Source organism: Ranitomeya variabilis, chromosome 4 (genome assembly GCF_051348905.1).
Source record: "Ranitomeya variabilis isolate aRanVar5 chromosome 4, aRanVar5.hap1, whole genome shotgun sequence".
Taxonomy (NCBI): domain Eukaryota; kingdom Metazoa; phylum Chordata; class Amphibia; order Anura; family Dendrobatidae; genus Ranitomeya; species Ranitomeya variabilis.
This window is the reverse complement of record NC_135235.1, coordinates 682,404,138-682,429,946: the sequence shown is the minus strand read 5'-3', so window position 1 is coordinate 682,429,946 and position 25,809 is coordinate 682,404,138. Positions and strand designations below refer to the sequence as shown.

At 48.6% G+C, this 25,809-nt stretch overlaps 2 protein-coding genes across 2 annotated transcripts in view; one reads left to right on the top strand and one right to left on the bottom strand.

Annotated features, from left to right (window-relative positions):
* LOC143766388 (uncharacterized) overlaps positions 1-25,809 on the top strand; it is a 114,383-nt gene that overhangs the window by 52,738 nt on the left and 35,836 nt on the right. The window lies entirely within an intron of this gene.
* LOC143767061 (uncharacterized) lies at positions 21,243-23,636 on the bottom strand. The gene is made up of 3 exons (XM_077255082.1): positions 23,311-23,636; positions 22,994-23,156; positions 21,243-22,224 (listed from the first exon to the last, which is right to left on the bottom strand). Exons 1-3 carry the CDS (start codon positions 23,405-23,407, stop codon positions 21,243-21,245), a joined length of 1,242 nt encoding a protein of 413 aa, XP_077111197.1. The 5' UTR covers positions 23,408-23,636.

Sequence of the window (25,809 nt, the reverse complement as noted above, 5' to 3'; positions counted from 1 at the left end):
CCATGTGGGGTGTGGCATCCGCAAAATGAATTTCGCCTGCAGGTTGCCCATTTTAATGAGCGAAAAGTGAGCGCTCGGCTCCTTATCCGGCGACAAATCAAATGCGAAGAAAGTGTAGCCGCTCATAAAATCGTCACGGTCTACTCTTAATCCAACATCTGCTTTTTGTTTTCCGGAGATGTGAACGAGCGCCATATATTCCCTCACAGCATGTTCAGCGTCAAAGTTAGGGTGAAACGGCTTGGTGGGAATCTGCTGTCCTTCCAAATACAGAGCCGCGTGATTGATCCGATAGTGGTGAAAACAAAGCGGGTTTTTCTGATAACTTCCGCTGAAGGCCTCGTTGTCCATAGCATAGAATCACAGTTTTTGGTATCTGTCCCAGAAAAAGATTTTCGTGATTACTATTTCTTGTTCCTCTGGGGATGCTATAGACTTTCAAACAGGCTCTGTCTAGAGCGTATTTAGCGGGGCTTGATAGAAGAGCTTGGCTGTGATCAATCCTGATGGCAGGAGAGACTTGTACTCTTTTTACATAGAGGGCCGCATTTACGATCTGAACCTTAAACTGTTCCTGCTCGGCGGTCATAAGGCAAAACCCATCCTTATTTCTTGATAACTTGATCTTAAGATCTAGGCCGTTCAAAATGAGTTTCGGTTGATTAAAAATGTCACCGAAGATCGGTCCCACGAGTTCCACAGGCCTTGAGAGATGGGTCGCGTGGGCTCTGCGTGCGAACCCTTGATTTTGATTATCGCCGTAGAGTACGGTGCTCTGATGATGTCCGGCCGTATCTTTTTAGAATAACCCTGCTGTAAATTGCGATCTCAACGCTTGTGGGCTGTAGTTTAAAAGCGTTTCAATGTAGGCACGGTAACTATAAAGGTTATCAGATTGTGAAGTCAAACGGTCCCCCAGAGTAATGTCCACTTGATTGAAAAGTGTGGCTATGGGTTAGTTGATAAGGCCCACACGCGTGCCGGCCGTGAGAGCCGCGCCAACCTGTTTCAGGATATGGCACTGGACGTTCAAGAGTGTATTATTCAAATTGTAATAATATTCTCCGCTTCCCGATATGAAAAAGTCAGTATGTAGTCGGGACGCGAGTAGCGCACCGTGGCAATATCATTATCATCGCTGCTAACTTCTACGGTTCGTAACAGTTGAACGTAGCTGTCCCCCACAAGCTGATGTTGAATTATATCAGTGTATACAAAAAGCGAATAAAAATCAGCCTTTGAATCGGGGTAAAAGCGGCGATTCCACGGCATTAAAGCAACAAGGGAGTCATCGACGATCTGTAGGCCGAAAATAAATTTTCGCTTAGTACTCAGAGCAAACTGTATAGGGGCTGGGTTGGGTAGGATAACCTCTCGACGTAGCTCATCATACCGTATTTTGTAGGCAGGTGTGTATTCGGGCATTGACAGCGCCAACCAGCTTATGAATGTTCAAGTAAAATCCTGATTTTACGTGATAATGTTCTAACGGTTCGTTGTGTTTAGCCGCGTAGAAGTTCCCTTCAAAAGCTTCAAACGTGTTCCACGTATGGGGGTACTGTATTTTCGTTAACGCCACTTCATAAGCGCCTGAAAGATGAACGACCTTCGCTAACTTGGTGTTGTAGCTGGAAATGGTATTTTCAGGTTAGATTTTGATTGATGAATTGCTGGGTAAGGTGACGAAAAACGAATCGCCTTCCATGCTTTATACGCCCGTTAATTTATTTTCTTCTATCCAACTGTTGATAACCGGGATAGCCTAACCACTTCACAAAATAAAGAGTTGTACCGCGACGCCTGCGTTTTTTCAACTTTGTAAATCCTATTAGCGTCTTGCGGTACCTTTGGTAGTTCGTCTTCATAAACAGATCCTTCTATGCTTTCGCTGCTCAAATCGCTTAATGCGTAGAGAGGTTTTCTGAATCGTGTATTTACAGACGAGACGACGAAAATTTCACGCGTATAGGTATGCTCGTATCTCTTTGAAAATATATGCTTATACCGTACAATCTGGACGTGATCCCCCGGTTTTAATAGAGCTTTAAATCTTTTCACGGTGGAGATGTCTTGATAAGCGCGGCGCCATACGGTCAAGGAGTTAGCTTTCGTGACGGAGGCCGGAATACATTTTATAGTGCTATGATAAGCGTTATTGTAAGAGCGCACTATATCAGGTAATACGTCTATATATCTAAATGTGTTATTAGCCGTTAAATAGCACAACATACGCTCTTTCAACGTGTGATTAAACCTTTCCACGACCGCAGGTTTCACCGCGTTATTCGTAAAGAACTGGTGTACGTTATACTCTTTACAAAGCGTAGCGACGGGTTTATTCATAAATTCTTTCCCACGATCCGTTTGTAGTTTTTGCGGGATACGGCTCTCGCTTTTAAAAATCATCTCAAAAGCTTTTGCAAGTTCCTTACCGGTCTTGGTCCACAGTCCGACGACCCAGACATATTTGGATAGCACGTCTATGACCGTTAAAATATATTTTAAACCGTCGTTATCACTCGCGTAGTCATTCATGCAGACGAGATCAGCCTGCCAGAGACTGTCCACATCGCTAACTATGATCCGATTTCTAATAAACCGTTTTCTTACGGCTTTGTGTAGAGAATACGCTTCTTGCTCGCTAAGCCACTCTGCGACATCCTTTCTACGCACTCCATATTTCTTAACGGAATTATACAGACGTTGTACACCTCCGTAGGAACCGGGTCTCTTTGCTGTATAATAATGCTTGTGCAGCAGAGTGTCGACGTTAGGCATTTTGAAAACAAAAAGGTATCGGATTTAGATTAATCCCTTAATAAACTAACAACTTTTCATTATAACCGCTTACCGCAGCAGCGTCACAAAATGTCTACTGCAAAATTGCTAACAGTGTGTTTAATTACCTAGATCACAATTTTTATTGTTATTATTATTATGATTATGTTTGTATAATGTTTATTTAATACTGAATACATGATTATCTAATGACTAGATGGTGGCCCGATTCTAACGTATCGGGTATTCTAGAATATGCATGTCCACAGAGTATATTGCCCAGTGACGTAGTATATTGCCCAGCCACGTAGTATATTGCCCAGCCATGTAGTATATTGCCCAGTGACATAGTATATTGCCCAGTGACGTAGTATATTGCCCAGTTACGCAGTATATTGCCCAGCCATGTAGTATATTGCCCAGTGACGTAGTATATTGCCCAGTGACGTAGTATACAGCACAGAGCCACGTAGTATATTGCACAGTGACGTAGTATACAGCACAGAGCCACGTAGTATATTGCCCAGCGATGTAGTATACAGCACAGAGCCACGTAGTATATTGCCCAGCCACGTAGTATATTGCCCAGCTACATAGTATATTGCCCAGCCACGTATGTGACAGGTTAAATAATAAAAAATAAACATATACTCACCTTCCGATGGTACCCTTGTAGTTCTGTTGCCTGCTTCTCGCGCAGGACCTGTGATGACGTCGCGCTCACATGACCGTGTTGCGGTCACATGACTGTGACGTCACGGCAGGCCCTACTCGCGCAGGACCTGTGATGATGTCGCGGTCACATGACCGTGTCGCGGTCACATGACCGTGACGTCACGGCAGGTCCTTCTCGCGCAGGCGCTCAAGACCTGCGATGACATTGCGGTCACATGACCGTGATGTCATGGCAGGTCCTTTTCGCAGACCATCCTTGCACCGGAACCTGCCTGGAGCGTCGCGAGGAGCGGGAAAGGTGAGTATATAATGATTTTTATTTTTTTTTAAAATTATTTTTACCAATAAATGTTTTTACAATTGACGCTGCATAGGCAGCATCAATAGTAAAAACTTGGTCACACAGTTAATAGCGGCGGTAACGGTGTGAGTTACCCGCGACATAACGCCGTCCGTTACCGCCGGCATTAACCCTGTGTAAGCCGTGACTGCGGGGAGTATGGAGCGGGCGCCGGGCAGTGACTGCAGGGGAGTAGGGAGGGGCTAATCGGACTGTGGCCGTTGCTGATTGGTCGCGGCAGCCATGACAGGCAGCTGCCGAGACCAATCAGCGACTTGGATTCCATGACAGACAGAGGCCGCGACCAATGAATATCCGTGACAGACAGACAGACGGAAGTGACCCTTAGACAATTATATAGTAGATGCTTGTTTTAAACCCGTGGACTGCAAAAACAAATAGGAATGTGGTTTTGCGACTGTACGGTATAATCAGTAGGAATATATCCTGAGGGTAGGAACATGATCTAGTCACATCAGTCAATACAAATTATAGTTACACGTGGTAAAACCGGTAATGGCTTGAATTTTTCCTTACCTAGGTTACAATTTTTTGCATGACTCAACAAAAAATTGTTGACGTGACATAGTCATCCGTGCATACATATATACCGGTACGGGCTCTTCAGTCAGATTATCAGAATACTCTGGCTGAAGAGGGGACAAGATATTGAACACCGTCAATGTGAGTATCTGTTAGCGTATCATGGGCTGTATAATGTTTATTTAATACTGAATGTCTGAGTGACACTAGGGTTGAGCGAAACGGGTCGACCATTTTCAGAAGTCGCCGACTTTTGGCAAAGTCGGGTTTCAGGAAACCCGACCCGACCCCTGTGTGGGGTCGGCCATGAAGTCGGCGATCTTCTGAATCTGGTATCGGGATTCCGATACCGAGTTCCGATATGCGATATCGGAAATCGGTATCAGAATCCACATTTAAGTGTAAAATAAAGAATTAAAATAAAAAATATTGATATGCTTACCTCTCCGACGCAGCCTGGACATCGCCGCTGGTAACCGGCATCTTCCGTTCCTAAAAATGGCGCTTGAAAGACCTTTCGAATGCTTCACGGCTTGTGATTGGTCGCGGCGGCCCACGTGACTGCTGAGCGACCAATCACAAGCCGGTGACGTAATTCTCAGGTCCTGTTCTGGTTCTCAGGTACATGAGAATTACGTCACGGCTTGTGATTGGTCGCTGAGCGGTCACGTGGGCCGCCGCGACCAATCACAAAGCCGTGACGTCATCGGAAGGTCCTTCACGCATTCATTCTTAAGAAGGAAGGCTGCCGGAAAGAAGCCGAGGGTGAGTATATTCCTATTAGGTATATACTCACCCTCGTACGCGCCCTGCTTCTTTCTGGCAGCCTTCCTTCTTAAGAATGAACGCGTGAAGGACCTTCCGATGACGTCACGGCTTTGTGATTGGTCGCGGCGGCCCACGTGACCGCTCAGCGACCAATCACAAGCCGTGATGTAATTCTCATGTACCTGAGAACCAGAACAGGACCTGAGAATTACGTCACCGGCTTGTGATTGGTCGCTCAGCGGTCACGTGGGCCGCCGCGACCAATCACAAGCCGTGAAGCATTCGAAAGGTCTTTCAAGCGCCATTTTTAGGAACGGAAGATGCCGGTTACTACCAGGGTGCGTCAGAGGGTGAGTATATCAATTTTTTTTATTTTAATTCTTTATTTTACACGTAAATATGGATCCCAGGGCCTGAAGAAGAGTTTCCTCTCCTTCAGACCCTGGGAACCATAGTATCCCATTGCACTGCATTGGGTTTCGCGTTTCGGCCGACCCCGACCCCGACTTTTTTATAGGATCGGCCGATTTCACTCGACCCGACTTTTGAGAAAGTCGGGTTTCGTGAAACCCGACCCGATCCTATAAAAATAAAAGTCGCTCAACCCTAATTGACACCATTATTGCGGCTTGTATATTATTTTTAATTATAGTGCTTTGGAACAAAGCACTATACTGTTATTCCACCGTGGATAACTTCTTATTATAGTGCTTTGGAACAAAGCACTATACTGTTATTCCACCGTGGTAAACTTCTTATTATAGTGCTTTGGAACAAAGCACTATACTGTTATTCCACCGTGGATAACTTCTTCTTCTTCTTATTCTTATTATAGTGCTTTGGAACAAAGCACTATACTGTTATTCCACCGTGGTAAACTTCTTCTTATTCTTATTATTCAGTCCGCACGTAATGCGGCCCGAACCGCTAAACTCACAGACTCCAGTGAGGTGTCATTTCGAAGCCAGCGTCCCCAAGAGGTGTGCTAAGTATTTTTCGTGCCGATCGGATTTGTAGTTTTTGCGCAATTTGTGTTTGAAAAAAGTCTTTCAATGCGTTTCAATAGAGAAATTTTCCTATACGTTTATAATGGGCTGGTTTCTGAGGCAATTTCTAAAAATAACTGCCACCTGGCCGATTAGCTCATTGATATGCGCAGTCAGACACAGTTACTATGCCAACGCCTATGAAGTCTACATCAGCTCACCAGGTCACAAGTTTTGTCAGATAATATCAGCTCTTAAAGTGACAGTACAGCACAATTCCAAACCACTATCTGTAGTCTTATAATTATAGTGCTTTGGAACAAAGCACTATACTGTTATTCCACCGTGGTAAACTTCTTCTTATTCTTATTATTCAGTCCGCACGTAATGCGGCCCGAACCGCTAAACTCACAGACTCCAGTGAGGTGTCATTTCGAAGCCAGCGTTCCTGAGAGGTGTGCTAAGTATTTTTCGTGTCGATCGGATTTGTAGTTTTTGCGCAATTTGTGTTTGAAAAAAGTCTTTCAATGCGTTTCAATGGAGAAATTTTCCTATACGTTTATAATGGGCTGGTTTCTGAGGCAATTTCTAAAAATAACTGCCACCTGGCTGATTAGCTCATTGATATGCGCAGTCAGACACAGTTACTATGCCAACTCCTATGAAGTCTACATCAGCTCACCAGGTCACAAGTTTTGTCAGATAATATCAGCTCTTAAAGTGACAGTACAGCACAATTCCAAACCACTATCTGTAGTCTTATGATTATTAGACTGTGGCCCGATTCTAACTCATCGGGTATTCTAGAATATGCATGTCCACGTAGTATATTGCACAGCCACGCAGTATACAGTGCAGAGCCGTGCAGTACACAGCGCAGAGCCGCGCAGTACACAGCGCAGAGCCGCGCAGTATAAAGCGCAGAGCCGCGCAGTATAAAGCGCAGAGCCGCGCAGTACACAGCGCAGAGCCGCGCAGTACACAGCGCAGAGCCGTGCAGTACACAGCGCAGAGCCGTGCAGTACACAGCGCAGAGCCGTGCAGTACACAGCGCAGAGCCGCGCAGTACACAGCGCAGAGCCGCGTAGTACACAGCGCAGAGCCGCGCAGTATAAAGCGCAGAGCCGTGCAGTACACAGCGCAGAGCCGCGCAGTACACAGCGCAGAGCCGCGCAGTATAAAGCGCAGAGCCGCGCAGTACACAGCGCAGAGCCGTGCAGTACACAGCGCAGAGCCGCGCAGTTTAAAGCGCAGAGCCGTGCAGTACACAGCGCAGAGCCGCGCAGTACACAGCGCAGAGCCGTGCAGTACACAGCGCAGAGCCGCGCAGTATAAAGCGCAGAGCCGTGCAGTACACAGCGCAGAGCCGGGCAGTACACAGCGCAGAGCCGCGCAGTACACAGCGCAGAGCCGCGCAGTATAAAGCGCAGAGCCGCGCAGTATAAAGCGCAGAGCCGCGCAGTACACAGCGCAGAGCCGGGCAGTACACAGCGCAGAGCCGCGCAGTACACAGCGCAGAGCCGCGCAGTATAAAGCGCAGAGCCGCGCAGTACACAGCGCAGAGCCGCGCAGTACACAGCGCAGAGCCGTGCAGTACACAGCGCAGAGCCGCGCAGTATAAAGCGCAGAGCCGTGCAGTACACAGCGCAGAGCCGCGCAGTACACAGCGCAGAGCCGTGCAGTACACAGCGCAGAGCCGCGCAGTATAAAGCGCAGAGCCATGCAGTACACAGCGCAGAGCCGTGCAGTACACAGCGCAGAGCCGCGCAGTACACAGCGCAGAGCCATGCAGTACACAGCGCAAAGCCGCGCAGTATAAAGCGGAGAGCCGCGCAGTACACAGCGCAGAGCCGAGCAGTACACAGCGCAGAGCCGCGCAGTAGACAGCGCAGAGCCGTGCAGTACAGAGCGCAGAGCCGCACAGTATAAAGCGCAGAGCCGCGCAGTATACCGCGCAGAGCCGTGCAGTACACAGCGCAGAGCCGCGCAGTACACAGCGCAGAGCCGCGCAGTACACAGCGCAGAGCCGCGCAGTACACAGCGCAGAGCCGCGCAGTACACAGCGCAGAGCCGCGCAGTACACAGCGCAGAGCCGCGCAGTACACAGCACAGAGCCGCGCAGTATACAGCGCAGAGCTGCGCAGTACACAGCGCAGAGCCGCGCAGTACAGAGCGCAGAGCCGCACAGTATAAAGCGCAGAGCCGCGCAGTACACAGCGCAGAGCCGCGCAGTACACAGCGCAGAGCCGCGCAGTACACAGTGCAGAGCCGCACAGTACACAGCACAGAGCCGCGCAGTACACAGCGCAGAGCCACCCAGTATACAGCGCAGAGCCGCGCAGTACGCAGCGTAGAGCCACGCAGTATGCAGCGCAGAGCCGCGCAGTATACAGCGCTGAGCCGCGTAGTATACAGCGCAGAGCCCCGCAGTATGCAGTGCAGAGCCCCGCAGTATACAGCGCAGACACGCGCAGTACACAGCACGGACACGCGCAGTACACAGCGCAGAGCCGCGCAGTACACAGCGCAGAGCCGCGTAGTATACAGCGAAGAGCCACGCAGTATATAGCGCAGAGCCGCGCAGTACAAAGCGCAGAGCTGCGCAGAGCTGCGCAGTATACAGCGCAGAGCCGCGCAGTATACAGCGCAGAACGCGCAGTACACAGTGCAGAGCCGCGCAGTACACAGCGCAGAGCCGTGCAGTACACAGCGCAGAGCCGCGCAGTACACAGCGCAGAGCCACGCAGTATACAGCGCAGAGCCGCGTAGTATACAGCGCAGAGCCGCGTAGTACACAGCGCAGAGCCGCGCAGTACACAGCGCAGAGCCGCGCAGTACACAGCGCAGAGCCGCGCAGTACACAGCGCAGAGCCGCGCAGTACACAGCGCAGAGCCGCGCAGTACACAGCGCAGAGCCGCGCAGTACACAGCGCAGAGCCGCGCAGTATACAGCGCAGAGCTGCGCAGTACACAGCGCAGAGCCGCGCAGTACAGAGCGCAGAGCCGCACAGTATAAAGCGCAGAGCCGCGCAGTACACAGCGCAGAGCCGCGCAGTACACAGCGCAGAGCCGCGCAGTACACAGTGCAGAGCCGCACAGTACACAGCACAGAGCCGCGCAGTACACAGCGCAGAGCCACCCAGTATACAGCGCAGAGCCGCGCAGTACGCAGCGTAGAGCCACGCAGTATGCAGCGCAGAGCCGCGCAGTATACAGCGCTGAGCCGCGTAGTATACAGCGCAGAGCCCCGCAGTATGCAGTGCAGAGCCCCGCAGTATACAGCGCAGACACGCGCAGTACACAGCACGGACACGCGCAGTACACAGCGCAGAGCCGCGCAGTACACAGCGCAGAGCCGCGTAGTATACAGCGAAGAGCCACGCAGTATATAGCGCAGAGCCGCGCAGTACAAAGCGCAGAGCTGCGCAGAGCTGCGCAGTATACAGCGCAGAGCCGCGCAGTATACAGCGCAGAACGCGCAGTACACAGTGCAGAGCCGCGCAGTACACAGCGCAGAGCCGTGCAGTACACAGCGCAGAGCCGCGCAGTACACAGCGCAGAGCCACGCAGTATACAGCGCAGAGCCGCGTAGTATACAGCGCAGAGCCGCGTAGTATACAGCGCAGAGCCACGCAGTATACAGCACAGAGCCACGCAGTATACAGCGCAGAGCCACGTAGTTATACTGCCCAGTCACGTAGTATATTGTCCAGTCACATAGTATACTGCATATCCCTGTTAAAAAAAAAAAGAATTAAAATAAAAAAGTTACATACTCACCTCCTGGAGCGGCCGGTATCTGATGGTTGTTGCACCTCCTAGAGCGGCCGGTACACGATGCTTGTTGCACCTGGAGTGGCCGGTACCCGATGCTTGTTGCGCGCTCCGGTCCCAAGAGTGCATTGCGGTCTCACGAGATGATGACGTAGCGGTGTTGTGAGACAGAAAGACGGAAGTGCCCTTAGATAATTAGATAGTAGATTACCCCGCTCACCAATTCGGAACCCGAGAGGCCCGGCCCACCAAATCGGACCCCGAGGGGCCCGGCCCACCAAATCGGACCCAGAGTGACCCCGCCCCCTAAATCAGACCCAGAGTGACCCCGCCCACCAAATCGGACCCAGAGTGGCTCCGCCCACCAAATCGGACCCAGAGTGACCCCTTCCACCAAATCAGACCCAGAGTGACCCCTTCCACCAAATCGGGCCCAGAGTGACCCCTTCCACCAAATCGGGCCCAGAGTGACCCCGCCCACCAAATCGGACCCAGAGTGACCCCACCCACCAAATCGGACCCTGAGGTGCCCAGCCCACCAAATCAGACCCTGAGGTGCCCAGCCCACCAAATCGGACCGAGTGACCCCACCCACCAAATTGGTCCCTAAGGTGCCCCGCCCACCAAATCGGACCCAGAGTGGCTCCGCCCACCGAATCGGACCCAGAGTGGCCGCGCCCACAGAATCGGACCAAAAGTGACCCCGCCCACCGAATCGGACCTAGATTTACCCCGCCCACAAAATCAGACCCAGATTGACCCAACCCACCAAATCGGACCGCCTGAGGGGCACCCAAGTGTGAAAGTCTTGCAGGGGCAGCCCGGGCACCATTCCAAAGCACTATCTGTAGTTCCTTCAGGAAATACCCATCTAGTTCTTATTATTATTCAGTCCGCACGTAATGCGGCCCAAACCGCTTCACTCACAGACTCCAGTGAGGTGTCATTTCGAAGCCAGCGTCCCCAAGAGGTGTGCTAAGTATTTTTCGTGTCGATCGGATTTGTAGTTTTGGCGCAATTTGCGTTTGAAAATGTTTTTTCCCCTCATTGTAATGCTTTTCAATAGGGAAATTTTCACATAGGTTATAATGGCCGGGTTTCTGAGGCAATTTGAAATGTACCTGCCACCTGGCTGATTAGCTCATTGATATGCTCAGTCAGGCCCAGTTACTATGCCAACGCCTGCGAACTGTACATGACCCTAGCAGGACAGTTTTGGCAGATAATATCAGCTCTTAAAGTGATAGCACAGCACAATTTCAAAGCACTATCTATAGTCTTATTATAATTATTGCCCCGCTCACCAAATCGGACCCAGCCCGCCAAATCGGACCCAGAGTGGCGCCGCCCGCCAAATCGGACCCAGAGTGGCGCCGCCCGCCAAATCGGACCCAGAGTGGCGCCGCCCGCCAAATCGGACCCAGAGTGGCGCCGCCCGCCAAATCGGACCCAGAGTGGCGCCGCCCGCCAAATCGGACCCAGAGTGGCGCCGCCCGCCAAATCGCACCCAGAGTGGCGCCGCCCGCCAAATCGGACCCAGAGTGGCGCCGCCCGCCAAATCGGACCCAGAGTGGCGCCGCCCGCCAAATCGGACCCAGAGTGGCGCCGTTCGGCCAAATCGGACCCAGAGTGGCGCCGCCCGCCAAATCGGACCCAGAGTGGCGCCGCCCGCCAAATCGGACCCAGAGTGGCGCCGCCCGCCAAATCGGACCCAGAGTGGCGCCGCCCGCCAAATCGGACCCAGAGTGGCGCCGCCCGCCAAATCGGACCCAGAGTGGCGCCGCCCGCCAAATCTGACCCAGAGTGGCGCCGCCCGCCAAATCGGACCCAGAGTGGCGCCGCCCGCCAAATCGGACCCAGAGTGGCGCCCGCCAAATCGGATCCAGAGTGGCGCCGCCCGCCAAATCGGACCCAGAGTGGCGCCGCCCGCCAAATCGGACCCAGAGTGGCGCCGCCCGCCAAATCGGACCCAGAGTGACCCGGGCCACCAAATCGGACCCAGAGTGACCCGTGCCACCAAATCGGACCCAGAGTGACCCGGGCCGCCAAATCGGACCCAGAGTGACCCGGGCCGCCAAATCGGACCCAGAGTGACCCGGGCCGCCAAATCGGACCCAGAGTGACCCGGGCCGCCAAATCGGACCCAGAGTGGCGCCGCCCGCCAAATCGGACCCAGAGTGGCGCCGCCCGCCAAATCGGACCCAGAGTGGCGCCCGCCAAATCGGATCCAGAGTGGCGACGCCCGCCAAATCGGACCCAGAGTGGCGCCGCCCGCCAAATCGGACCCAGAGTGGCGCCGCCCGCCAAATCGGACCCAGAGTGACCCGGGCCACCAAATCGGACCCAGAGTGACCCGTGCCACCAAATCGGACCCAGAGTGACCCGGGCCACCAAATCGGACCCAGAGTGACCCGGGCCACCAAATCGGACCCAGAGTGGCCTCAACCCTGAGGGGCTACAACTACCAAACCAGCGCCTGAGGGGCACCCAAGTGTGAAAGTCTTGCAGGAGCAGCCCGGGCACCATTCCAAAGCACTATCTGTAGTTCCTTCAGGAAATACCCATCTAGTTATTAGTGTATTTTATAGTTTAAGCGTCTATTTTGTCACTATATACTGTGTGACGTTATGTTGAATGTCTGATTGTCACCATTATTGCGGCTTGAATATTATTATGGTGCTTGAACCCTCTAGGTTCAAGCAACATATTGTAATCCGATTTCTTATATTTATGGTGCTTGAACCCCCTAGGTTCAAGCAACATATTGTAATCTGATTTCTTATATTTATGGTGCTTGAACCCTCTAGGTTCAAGCAACATATTGTAATCCGATTTCTTATATTTTATTCTTCTTCTCCGCGTTTTCCGCAATTAATGCGGCCCGAACAGCTCGGTGCAGAGACTCCGTTCAGGTGGCGTTTCGAAGCCCTCGGTGGGGACAGGTGTACTATGTATTTTTGGAGTCGATCCAATTTGTAGTTTTTTTAAAAATCGCATTTAAAAAAAAAAAATTCCCATAGGAATTAATGGCGACCTTTCCATGACCCCCAACTTGACCTTCCAAAGATGGCAGCTATGTAAATGTACGATGTCCATTTTAGGACATGATCATTTATCAAAGTCAAACATCAGAATAAAGTGACTATGACACCCTCCCGTCCCGTGTGTGCAGAAGTAAGTGCACCCCCGGCCCTGTGTGTGCAAAAGTAAGCGCGCCCCCGGCCCCCCGTGTGTGCAAAAGTGCACCCCTGGCCCCCGTGTGTGCAAAAGTAAGTGCACCCCTGGCTCCCGAGTGTGCAAAAGTAAGTGCACCCCAGGCCCCGTGTGTGAAAAAGTAAGTGCACCCCCGGCCCCCGTGTGTGCGAAAGTAAGTGGCCCCCCACCCCATGTGTGCAAAAGTAAGTGCACCCCCGGCCCCCGAGTGTGCAAAAGTAAGTGCACCCTCGGCCCCGTGTGTGCAAAAGTAAGTGCACCCCAGGCCCCGTGTGTGCAAAAGTAAGTGCACCCCCGGCCCCAGTGTGTGCAAAAGTAAGTGCACCCCCGGCCCCCGAGTGTGCAAAAGTAAGTGCCCCCCGCCCCGTGTGTGCAAAAGTAAGTGCACCCCTGGCCTCCGAGTGTGCAAAAGTAAGTGCACCCCCGGCCCCCGAGTGTGCAAAAGTAAGTGTACCCTCGGCCCCGTGTGTGCAAAAGTAAGTGCACCCTCGGCCCCGTGTGTGCAAAAGTAAGTGCACCCCAGGCCCCGTGTGTGAAAAAGTAAGTGCACCCCCGGCCCCAGTGTGTGCAAAAGTAAGTGCACCCCCGGCCCCCGTGTGTGAAAAAGTAAGTGCCCCCCCGCCATGTGTGTGCAAAAGTGCACCCCTGGCCTCCGAGTGTGCAAAAGTGCACCCCTGTGTTGTGAATTCTGTTCTCGGGCTCCCTCCTGTGGTCATGAGTGGTACTGTGTGAGTTTGTTCTTGGGCTCCCTCTGGTGGCCTTTAGCGATATGGCGGGTCTTGGCTGGGCTCAGCTGTTTCATCTCTTGCTAGGCTGGGCCTATTTAACTCACCTGGACCTTTACTTGTCGCCTGCTGTCGGTGTATTCAGTCCTGATCCTGTGCTCTCCTGAATATTCCTTGTGACCAGTCTCCTGCTATGAGAAGCTAAGTTTGCTTGTTCAGTTTCTCATTATTTCCTTGAAAACGTTTCTCATTATATTTTGAGTTCAGCCCAGCTTGCTTTTATGTGATTTTTGCTTGCTGGTTAGTTCTGGGGTGCAGAGTGCGCCCCTCACATCGTGAGTTGGTGTGGGGGTTCTTGTATTCTCTGCGTGGTTTACTTTTGATAGTTTTGTACTGACCGCACAGACACCTATCTATTTTCTGCCTATCTAGTATTAGCGGGCCTCATTTGCTAAACCTGTTTCATCTCTACGTTTGTGTTTTCCCCTTAACTCACCGTTATTATTTGTGGGGGGGCTATCTAAAACTTTGGGGATATTTCTCTGAGGCAAGTGAGGTCTTTGCTTTCTCTCTAGGGGTAGTCAGTTTCTCAGGCTGTGACGAGACGTCTAGGTTTTCAGGTAACGTTCCACAGCTGCCTTTAGTGTGTTTGGATAGGATCAGGATTGTGGTCAGTATAGCTTCCACATCCCCAGAACTTGTCCTATATATTCAGGGTATATGTGTCAGGTCAGTTTGAGATCCTACCACCGGATCATAACACCCCCGGCCCTGTGTGGGCAAAAGTAAGTGCACTTCCGCCCCCCGTGTGTGAAAAAGTAAGTGCACCCCCGCCCCCCGTGTGTGCAAAAGTAAGTGCACCCCGGCTCCCATGTGTGCAAAAGTAAGTGCACCCCCGGCTCCCGTGTGTGAAAAGTAAGTGCACCCCCGGCTCCCGTGTGTGAAAAGTAAGTGCGCTCCCAGCCCCGTGTGTGAAAAAGTAAGTACACCCCCAGCCCCGTGTGTGAAAAAGTAAGTGCACTCCCGGCTCCCGTGTGTGAAAAGTAAGTGCACCCCCGGCCCTGTGTGTGCAAAAGTAAGTGCACCCCCGCCCCCCGTCTGTGAAAAAGTAAGTGCACCCCCGACCCCGTGTGTGAAAAGTAAGTGCGCCCCCGGCCCCGTGTGTGCAAAAGTAAGTGCGCCTCCAGCCCCGTGTGTGTAAAAGTAAGTGCGCCCCGGCCCCGTGTGTGAAAAGTAAGTGCGCCCCCGGCCCCGGGCGTGCAAAAGTAAGTGCGCCCCGGGTGTGCAAAAGTAAGTGCGCCCCGGCCCCTGGTGTGCAAAAGTAAGTGCGCCCCCGGCCCCGGGTGTGCAAAAGTAAGTGCGCTCTGGGTGTTCAAAAGTAAGTGCGCCCCGGGTGTGCAAAAGTAAGTGCGCCCCCAGCCCCGTGTGTGAAAAAGTAAGTGCACCCCCAGCCCCGTGTGTGAAAAAGTAAGTGCACTCCCGGCTCCCGTGTGTGAAAAGTAAGTGCACCCCCGGCCCTGTGTGTGCAAAAGTAAGTGCACCCCCGCCCCCCGTCTGTGAAAAAGTAAGTGCACCCCCGACCCCGTGTGTGCAAAAGTAACTGCACCCCGGCTCCCATGTGTGCAAAAGTAAGTGCACCCCCGGCTCCCGTGTGTGAAAAGTAAGTGCACCCCTGACTCCCGTGTGTGAAAAGTAAGTGCGCCCCCGGCCCCGTGTGTGCAAAAGTAAGTGCGCCTCCAGCCCCGTGTGTGTAAAAGTAAGTGCGCCCCGGCCCCGTGTGTGAAAAGTAAGTGCGCCCCCAGCCCCGGGCGTGCAAAAGTAAGTGCGCCCCGGGTGTGCAAAAGTAAGTGCGCCCCGGCCCCTGGTGTGCAAAAGTAAGTGCGCCCCCGGCCCCGGGTGTGCAAAAGTAAGTGCGCCCTGGGTGTGCAAAAGTAAGTGCGCCCCGGGTGTGCAAAAGTAAGTGCGCCCCGGGTGTGCAAAAGTAAGCGCGCCCCGGGTGTGCAAAAGTAAGCGCTCCCCGGGTGTGCAAAAGTAAGTGCGCCCCGGGTGTGCAAAAGTAAGTGCGCCCCCGGCCCCATGTGTGCAAAAGTAAGTGCCCCCCGGCCCTGGGTGTGCAAAAGTAAGTGCGCCCCCGGCCCCGGGTGTGCAAAAGTAAGTGCGCCCCGGGTGTTCAAAAGTAAGTTCGCCCCCGGCCCCGGGTGTGCAAAAGAAAGTGCGCCCCCTGCCCCGGGTGTGCAAAAGAAAGTGCGCCCACGGCCCCGGGTGGGCAAAAGTAAGTGCGCCCGGGTGTGCAAAAGTAAGTGCGCCCCGGGTGTGCAAAAGTAAGTGCGCCCCGGGTGTGAAAAGTAAGTGTCTCCCCGGTCCTGTGTGTGAAAAGTAAGTGCCCCCCCGTTCCTATGTGTGAAAAGTAAGTTCCCCCCGGTCCTGTGTGTGAAAAGTAAGTGCCCCCCCCCCCCGGTCCTGTGTGTGAAAAGTAAGTGCCCCCCAGGATATAAGATTGCTTTCTTAGTTCTGTATATAAGATTGCTTTCTTAGTTCTGTATATAAGATTGCTTTCTTAGCTCTGGATATAATATTGCTTTCTTAGTTCTGTATATAAGATTGCTTTCTTAGTTCTGTATATAAGATTGCTTTCTTAGTCCTGTATATAAGATTGCTTTCTTAGTTCTGTATATAAGATTGCTTTCTTACGTCTCTATAAAAGATTGCTTTCTTATTTCTGTATATAAAATTGAATTCATATTTCCATATATAAGTTTGCTTTCTTAGTTCTATATACAAGATTGCTTTCTTAGTTTTGCATATAAGATCGCTTTCTTAGTTCTGTATATAAGATTGCTTTCTGAGTTCTGTGCATAAGATTGCTTTCTGAGTTCTGTATATAAGATTGCTCTCTTAGTTCTGTATATAAGATTGATTTCTTAGTTCTGTATATAAGATTGCTTTCTTAGTTCTGTATATAAGATTGCTTTCTTAGTTCTGTATATAAGATTGCTTTCTTAGTTCTGTATATAAGATTGCTTTCTTAGTCCTGTATATAAGATTGCCTTCTTAGTTCTGTATATAAGATTGCTTTTTTAGTCCTGTATATAAGATTGCTTTCTTACGTCTCTATAAAAGATTGCTTTCTTAATTCTGTATATAAAATTGAATTCGTATTTCCATATATGAGATTGCTTACTTATTTCTATATACGAGATTGCTTTCTTACTTCTGTATATAAGATTGCTTTCTTAGTTTTGCATATAAGATTGCTCTCTTAGTCCTGTATATAAGATTGCTTTCTTAGTTCTGTATATAAGATTGCTTTCTGAGTTCTGTATATAAGATTGCTTTCTGAGTTCTGTATATATGATTGCTTTCTTAGTTCTGTATGTAAGATTGCGTTCTTAGTTCTGTATATAATTGCTTTCTTACTTCTGTATATAAGATTGCTTCTTCATTCTGCATATAAGAGTGCTTTCTTAGTCCTGTATATAAGATTGCTTTTTTAGTCCTGTATATAAGATTGCTTTCTTACGTCTCTATAAAAGATTGCTTTCTTACTTCTGTATATAAGATTGCTTTCTGAGTTATGTATATAAGATTACTTTGTGAGTTCTGTATATAAGATTGCTTTCTTAGTTCTGTATATAAGATTGCTTTCTGAGTTCTGTATATAATATTGCATTCTTAGTTCTGTATATAAGATTGCTTTGTGAGTTCTGTATATAAGATTGCTTTCTTAGTTCTGTATATAAGATTGCTTTCTTAGTCCTGTATATAAGATTGCTTTCTTAGTCCTGTATATAAGATTGCTTTCTTAGTTCTGTACATAAGATTGCTTTCTTAGTTCTGTATATAAGATTGCTTTCTTAGTCCTATATATAAGATTGCTTTCTGAGTTCTGTATATAAGATTGCTTTGTGAGTTCTGTATATAAGATTGCTTTCTTAGTTCTGTATATAAGATTGCTTTCTGAGTTCTGTATATAAGATTGCTTTGTGAGTTCTGTATATAAGATTGCTTTCTTAGTTCTGTATATAAGATTGCGTTCTTAGTTCTGTATATAATTGCTTTCTTACTTCTGTATATAAGATTGCTTTCTGAGTTCTGTATATAAGATTGCTTTCTTAGTTCTGTATATAAGATTGCGTTCTTAGTTCTGTATATAAGATTGCTTTCTTAGTCCTGTATATAAGATTGCTTTCTTACTTCTGTATATAAGATTGCTTTCTTAGTTTTGCATATAAGATTGCTCTCTTAGTCCTGTATATAAGATTGCTTTCTGAGTTCTGTATATATGATTGCTTTCTGAGTTCTGTATATAAGATTGCTTTCTGAGTTCTGTATATAAGATTGCTTTCTTAGTTCTGTATATAAGATTGCGTTCTTAGTTCTGTATATAAGATTGCTTTCTTAGTCCTGTATGTAAGATTGCTTTCTTACTTCTGTATATAAGATTGCTTTCTTAGTTTTGCATATAAGATTGCTCTCTTAGGCTACGTTCACATTTGCGGTGTGCGCCGCAGCGTCGTCGCCGCAACGCACAACGCAAACAAAAACGCAGCAAAACGCATGCACAACGCTGCGTTTTGCGCCGCATGCTTTCAACGCATGCGGCGCAAAACGCAGCGTTTTTTGTAAACGCAGTTGCGTTTTCAACAAAAAAACGCAGCGTTTTGCGCCGCATGCGTTTTTTGTGCAGTGAGTCATTCTTCATCCCACCCACAAAAAAAAGTGTCTACACAATAGATAAGGGCCACCAATGGCTAGAAGAGGGTTGGTGTTTATGTAATTGTGTATATATACCATGGCAGACATGAATTCCTCCCATTTGCTGGTATTCATGATGGAGCGTCCCATGGACAGTATCGTCATGGATATGGAGATGGAATTAGCCTTGGCTCATGCCTATGCTGTCGCCTGTGCTCATCAAAGAGAAAGAGAAAAACGGAGATGGATTCATCGCAGATTTTGGATACACCCTATCTTGGAAGTCCGGGAGAGCCGTGGAGCATACCATAGCTTGTTTGGCGAACTGAATGAGAACCTGGAGAAGTATTTCGAGTACACCAGGATGTCTCAGGAGAGCTTCCGGTATCTTCTGCGTCGGGTGGAAGGAGCCATCAGCAGGCAGGATACTCAGCTCCGGAGAGCTATATCCGCAGAGGAGCGGCTGCTTGTGACTCTACGGTACGTAGCTGTTTGAATGACTTGAGATATGTTCGGCTACGTTCACATCTTCCCTTTTTTGTTTTTTTTTTTCTTAATTTTTGTTGGGGGTGGTATGGTCAATGTACTTTTATAAATTGCAATGTACTAATGTAATTTCTTTATCTTCTTGGCAGTTTCCTGGCTACCGGAGAGACCTTGCGATCCCTTCAATTTCAGTTCCGGATTGGAGTCTCCACTCTCTCCGGAATTATTGCTGAGACCTGCCGCGCTTTGTGGGATAATCTCCGGGAAGAATTTTTACCCGTCCCTACAAGCGATATCTGGTTGGCCAACGCCGAGAAATTTGAGGAAGTGTGTTCGTTTCCAAACTGTATTGGCGCGGTGGATGGCAAGCACATACGGATTACCAAGCCAGGGAAAAGTGGATCCCTTTTCTATAACTACAAAAAATATTTTTCCACTGTGCTGATGGCAATTGCCGGTGCGGACTGCCGTTTTCTTGCAGTCGACATTGGTGCGTTTGGCCGTTCAAATGACTCGCGCACATTCAAAGACTCGGATATGGGCCAAAAATTATATGGCAACAATTTCAATTTCCCCCAGCCACGACCTCTTCCCCACACCGAAGGCCCTGCGATGCCATTTGTTGTGGTTGGGGATGAGGCATTCCAAATGTCTGCCAACCTATTGAAACCCTACTCAAGTCGGGGCTTGGACCATACGAAAAGGGTGTTCAATTACAGACTGTCCAGGGCCAGAAGGACTGTGGAGTGCGCCTTTGGCATCCTTGTCTCAAAATGGCGGATATTAGGATCCGCCATTAATCTGAAAACTGAGACAGTGGATGAGGTGGTGAAGGCGTGTGTGGTTCTCCACAATTTTATTCTGGCCAAAGAGAGACTGAACGTTGATCTCGATGAAACCATAGCCAACCCATTGCCCAATTTCCATGATCATCCTCTGAGGACAAGTGTGGAAATTGCGCAGATGAGGGATCGTTTTGCGGCCTATTTTGTGTCAGATGTTGGCCGTCTGTCATGGCAAGATACAATGGTGTAGTAAACTGTTGGACTGTATTCTGGTGTGACTATGCTAAAAATAGTTAACCAATGTAAATGTGCCTTATCTAAAAAACTTGGAACCCTTTGTTTTTAAAATGTTGTGTTTTAATAAAAAAATTTTCTTAAGTTTTGTACCCTGCTTCAAAGACAAAATTTATACCATACCATATAACATATTTATTTGTTTGTCAGATCGCCGTGTATCTTTGTGTTTGTCAGCAAAAACAACGATACCAGCGATGTTTTACACTGGTAACCAGGGTAAATATCGGCTTACTAAGCGCAGGGCGGCGCTTAGTAACCTGATATTTACCCTGGTTACCAGTGTGAAAGTTTAAAAAAAAAACAGTACATATACTCATCTTCGCGTCCCCCGGCGTATGCTTCCTGCACTGACTGAGCGCCGGCCGGAAAGTGAATGCACAGCACAGCGGTGATGTGACCGCTCTGCTGTTAGGGCCGTCACTCAGACAGGGCAGGGAAGCGGACGCCGGGGGACGCGATTCTGAGTGTATGTACTGTTGTTTTATTTACATTTAACACTGGTAACCAGGGTAATCATCGGAAACGCGGCGGCCTGCGCTTAACAACCTGATGTTTACCCTGGTTACCCGGGGACCTCGGCATCGTTGGTCGCTGGAGAGCTGTCACACAGACAGCTCTCCAGCGACCAAATAGCGATGCTGCAGTGATCTGCATCATTGTATGTTTCGCTGCAGCATTGTTAAGTGTGAAGGTACCTTTACGGTATGTGTCCACGTTCAGGATTGCATGATGATTTTGTCACGATTTTTCTTCAGTATTTGTAATACAAAACCAGGAGTGGAACAATTAGAGGCAAAGTAGAATAGAAACATATGCACCACTGCTGTATTTATCACCCACTCCTGGTTTTGGGTTACAAAACACTGATGAAAAATCGTGACCAAATCCTCATGCAATCCTGAGCGTGGACACATACCCTAGTGATTGAAAACACCTCATACACTTTATTGTTTGTAAACACCTCATACAGCAATGAGAGACACACCAAAAAAGGGAAAATAAAAATGGTAAAAATAGTGTCTGACATTGCATATAGGAGTTGTTTGAAACACAAAATATGTGTAGACGGCGCACGGTGTGACTTGCTGAGAAGTATACAGGAAAATAAGAGCAAATATTGTATTCAAACCAAAGTTTTTTATTTGGGGGAAACAGAAAAAAAAAAGGGGAAATAAACTTAGGGGGTATCAACCTGTGCCACAAAGGGGGAATGGTAGGTATCTTTTTCGGAATGGGGAGCGGAAAATGAGGATGATGACGACGACGAGGAGGAGGAGGATGTTGACCTATTATAGTCCAGGAGGCTGGATGGCAGGTCTAATGGGGAGCAAACCGCCACCTCTGCAGGGGAGGGAGGAGGCAACACGAGCCTTTGTGAGGTTCTTGGTTGGCTCTGGCTGCTCCTACTGCGGCTAGAGCCCCTACGTCTACTTGTTGTTTGTACTGGAGCAGCCAGAGCCTCAGTGCGTGTCCTCTTGCTTCTGTGTTTTTTTCCTTTCTTTCCCCGATCTCCCCTAGAATGATGGCTGCGGGAGGATGAGGGCCTGGCAGGAGCAGGAGTCGGCGGCACACTGCTATGGTGCCTGTGGTGGCGTCGCTCGGCACTTGGACCAGGGTGGGGTGGCTGGAGTGACTCTGCAGCAGGAGTCGGAGTCATGCTAGCCAGCGACGGCACTACGGGCAGTGTCGCTGACTGCACGACCCGAGCCTGCTGCAGAGCCCTCACGTAAGAATTGTTGCAGTCCTGCATCACCGAAATCTGGAGTTCCGGCGTAAGGTTTTCCACCATGCCTTTTGCCATTGTGCTAAAGAAATGTTTTGCCGGATTTGTGAGCTCGGCTTCCAGGATTTCAAGGCGCCGTCCCATACTGGACATTTCATCTCTCAACGCCTTGAAACCGTTCTGGAACACCGTGCCCAAGTGCAAAAATTCAGGCATGACTGACCTGTCCGAGGCCCGCTGGCGCTGTCGGGAATACCCGAACGAAGGTGCGCCAGAGGCCTCGGGCAGGGGAAAACCTGACGTACCGGCAGCCGGTTCTCCAGATGATGGTGGTGCAAGCCTGCTGTCGCTGTGGGATGGCTGTGACGGCTCAGATGGCGATCCATGAAGTTCCGCTTCACAGGGGGGAGCTCGCTGGAGGGTGCTGCTGTGTGTCCTGTGAAAAGATAATGAAAAAATTAGTCTTCAATTAATAACCTATCACATACGCCAACTCCTGTCAAAAAAATTACATGACACATCAAAACATTACAATCCCCTGTCTCTCAGTCTGTGTGGCCTATAATAAATTGCTGATTGTTATCGCCAGCTGAGCATTAGGGCTCACGATAACAATCATGGACATACCGACGGCAGAAAATGACTGTTCATTCAAGTTGGCAAAGGCAATGCATACCCCTGTCATCTAAAAAAAAAAATCTAGATAATGCCTATGTCACAAAAATGGTATAAAATTTAAAGTCAAGAATAAAATTTAAAAACCCAAAAACTAAAAAAAAAAGACTTTGCTGATCTGATCGCAGGAATGGCCATGACGTTAGGATCATGTGATCCAGACGTCATCATTATTCCTGCAATCAGAACTACCCTGACTCAGAACGTAACCTGTCATGGACTACAATGACTCACGCCTAACCCAAAAAATTAATAATGGGCTATATACCATTCCACTAGGGTAAAAGGATGGCCAAAATGCTACGATGACTACATGGATGGCCAATATACTATGTTCCTTTGGAAATATACTATGTGTATATGTAGCTCGAACGTGTACTATGTGGCTGCGATATAGTGTCCTGGAAATCTACTATGTGGATGCACAATGTACGTGGCTGGGCAATGTACTATGTGGCTGTGCAATATGCTATGTGTCTGGGCAATGTACAATGTGGCTGTGCAATATGGTATGTGGCAAAAATACTTACTGTCGGCGGGTAAGGACCGGTCTTAGGAACTGGAGGGCCCTGTTGTACTTATAGGGCACAGACTTGGACGCAGCAGCACCGCTCCGAGATTGCTCCTCCTCAGCACGAATCCCCTTATTGAAACGGTCCTTTATGGATCGCCATCTGGTCCTCAACTTTTTCACTGTTAATGTAAAGACAAAAAAATTGTTACATATTTAGCATTGTAAAAGGATAAAACAACCGTGTGCGATGCAAAGTGTAGGCGTTGATCGCATCACACACGGTTGTGTTTATCCTAGCAAGATGGGTCATAGCAGCGTCTCAGCAATACTCACTAAAGGTGCCTTTGTCCTTCGCTGAGGCACTGTCAAAGCCATCCCACAGCAAGTTTGCCACCTCTGCCCACAAACGCCTAGACACCACCTGGTCCATGTGCCGAGGGTCACGGCTGTCCCACAACGGGCCCCGCTCCTGGATGCTTGAAATAAGGAGGTCCACATCTACACTCTCTCCTTGGGCCCGTTGTGAAACCTAGAAAAATTAGAAAACAAATAGGTTATAAATACGCAAATATTAACAACCACCAGCACCTGGCATGATAGGTACCTCTGCCCTATCCTTTGCCATTTGATGTATGTATATTGATGTTTTCTACACCTGTGTTTTGGAATGTTTGTGTGCAGGGAGTTCAACTTTATTTTAACTTCCCCCAATACTTGCTGCCCTGAAAATCTATAATGTATAAAGGCCCCGTCTCACATAGTGATTTAACAACCATCACGACCAGCGATACTGCCTGGCCGTGATCGTTGGTAAGTCGTTGTGTGGTTGCTGGGGAGCTGTCACACAGACAGCTCTCTCCAGCGACCAACGATCAGGGGAACGACTTCGGCATCGTTGAAACTGTCTTCAATGATGCCGAAATCCCCCTGCAGCACCCGGGTAACCAGGGTAAACATCGGGTTACTAAGCGCGGCCCTGCGCTTAGTAACCCGATGTTTACCCTGGTTACCAGTGAAGACATCGCTGGATCGGTGTCACACACACCACTTCAGCGATGTCAGCGGGACCTCAACTACCAAAAAACGGCCCAGGCCATTCCAACACGACCAGCTATCTCACAGCAGGGGCCTGATCGCTGGTACGGGTCACACATAGCGAGATCGCTACTGAGGTCGCTGTTGCGTCACAAAACTTGTGACTCAACAGCGATCTCGCTAGCGATCTCGCTATGTGTGACGGGGGCCTAAGCTTTACTAAACATCCCTAGTGAAAGCATGATGCTCCTCAAATGTAATGTTCCTCACAGCAGGATGCTACTGCAAAAAAAAAGATAAAAAAAAAAAAAATACTCACTCGCCGGCCTGACGCCACATCTTGGCCCCGATCTCTCTGCTCCCGCTGACTGCCTTCCCCCTCACTTGAAGAAGCCTGGAAAAATTGTATACAAAAATTATTGTCAATGCTACAAATGGCAGCTAATGGTAAGCAACTGGACATAATTACTCACCGCACTCCCCCGCGCCGATTGGCTATGCTCCGAAGAACTTGGCATTCTTGCAAGTTTGTTCTGCAATGAAAAAATGAGCAAAAAATCACATCCAATGCCACAGACAATAAAATAGGCCCAAAACATTAAAAAAACACAATTGACTGTTGACTGATAGTACAATGCAAACTCAAAAAGCGACACCACAACGCCATACATTGCAAGAGAATACAATCGAAGAAACAATACAAGAATAGACCCAAACAAAATTAAGCAAAAATAGACACCTATGTAAAATTTTCTAAAGCTACAAAATTATCCAAAAAAAAATACTGAAAAAAAAAGGCACAATGAAATAGCAAACTAATGAACGCCATAATTTACAATTACAACAAGACATGATCCAAAACAACACCATCTGGTGACATCCACCGAAATACATCAGAAAAAGGCGATAAATACCATTCTAGATAATAAGCAATAAACATTACGGGACAACCGCTGTTACAATATACAGCAACCCAAAAGATAAAACATAGTCAAATAGAAAAGAAAACACAATAAATTTTTAAAAAAAGGCCCCCAACTAAAAAAAATTATTAATATAAAGGCCATACTACACACTTGTCAATGGAAACATTCAAGAAAGGCGATACATATGGAAGCCATACGGAAAACGACGTAAAACCATCATAGTTAAAACCCCCCCAAAAAAAGGGAAAATACAATTGAAAATAGAATGGCATAGCAGCCCAGAACAATACAATACAAATGAAACATCATAAATGTAGCCCCCCCACCAGCAAGAAAAGACACTCAAGGAAAGAAAAAAAAATGCCCACAGCATAATAAAACACAGCAAGACATGAGCCAAGAAAACGCCATACGGTTACCCCCAACAATAGAAACCAGAAAAAGACATGCACCAGAAATTTCACATAAAAATCTGCCAAATTTAAAGACATTGAACAACCGCATGACACCAGAACAACCCAAAACCAAGCAAGGCCGAAGACAATAAACGCCATCATATAACGCCAGAAGTACATCAAAACCAGATTAAAAAACACAATTTTTCAATACAACCCACAGTGCCATAACCGTACAATAGCACAGAACAAACATTGCACAAATTAAATCAAAATCAATAAATAAAACACAGAATAAAAAATATGCAAAGAGAAATATATACTTACAGGTTTTGAAAGCAGGTTTCTCCTCAGTGACTTGTCTTGTCTGATAGCCTTGTGAAAGACAATGCCAAACCCCTTTTTTTCTCTCTATATATAGTGGGTTTTTTTTGTCTAGACAAAGTCTAGACAATGTTTTGCATTTTTTAGTGGAA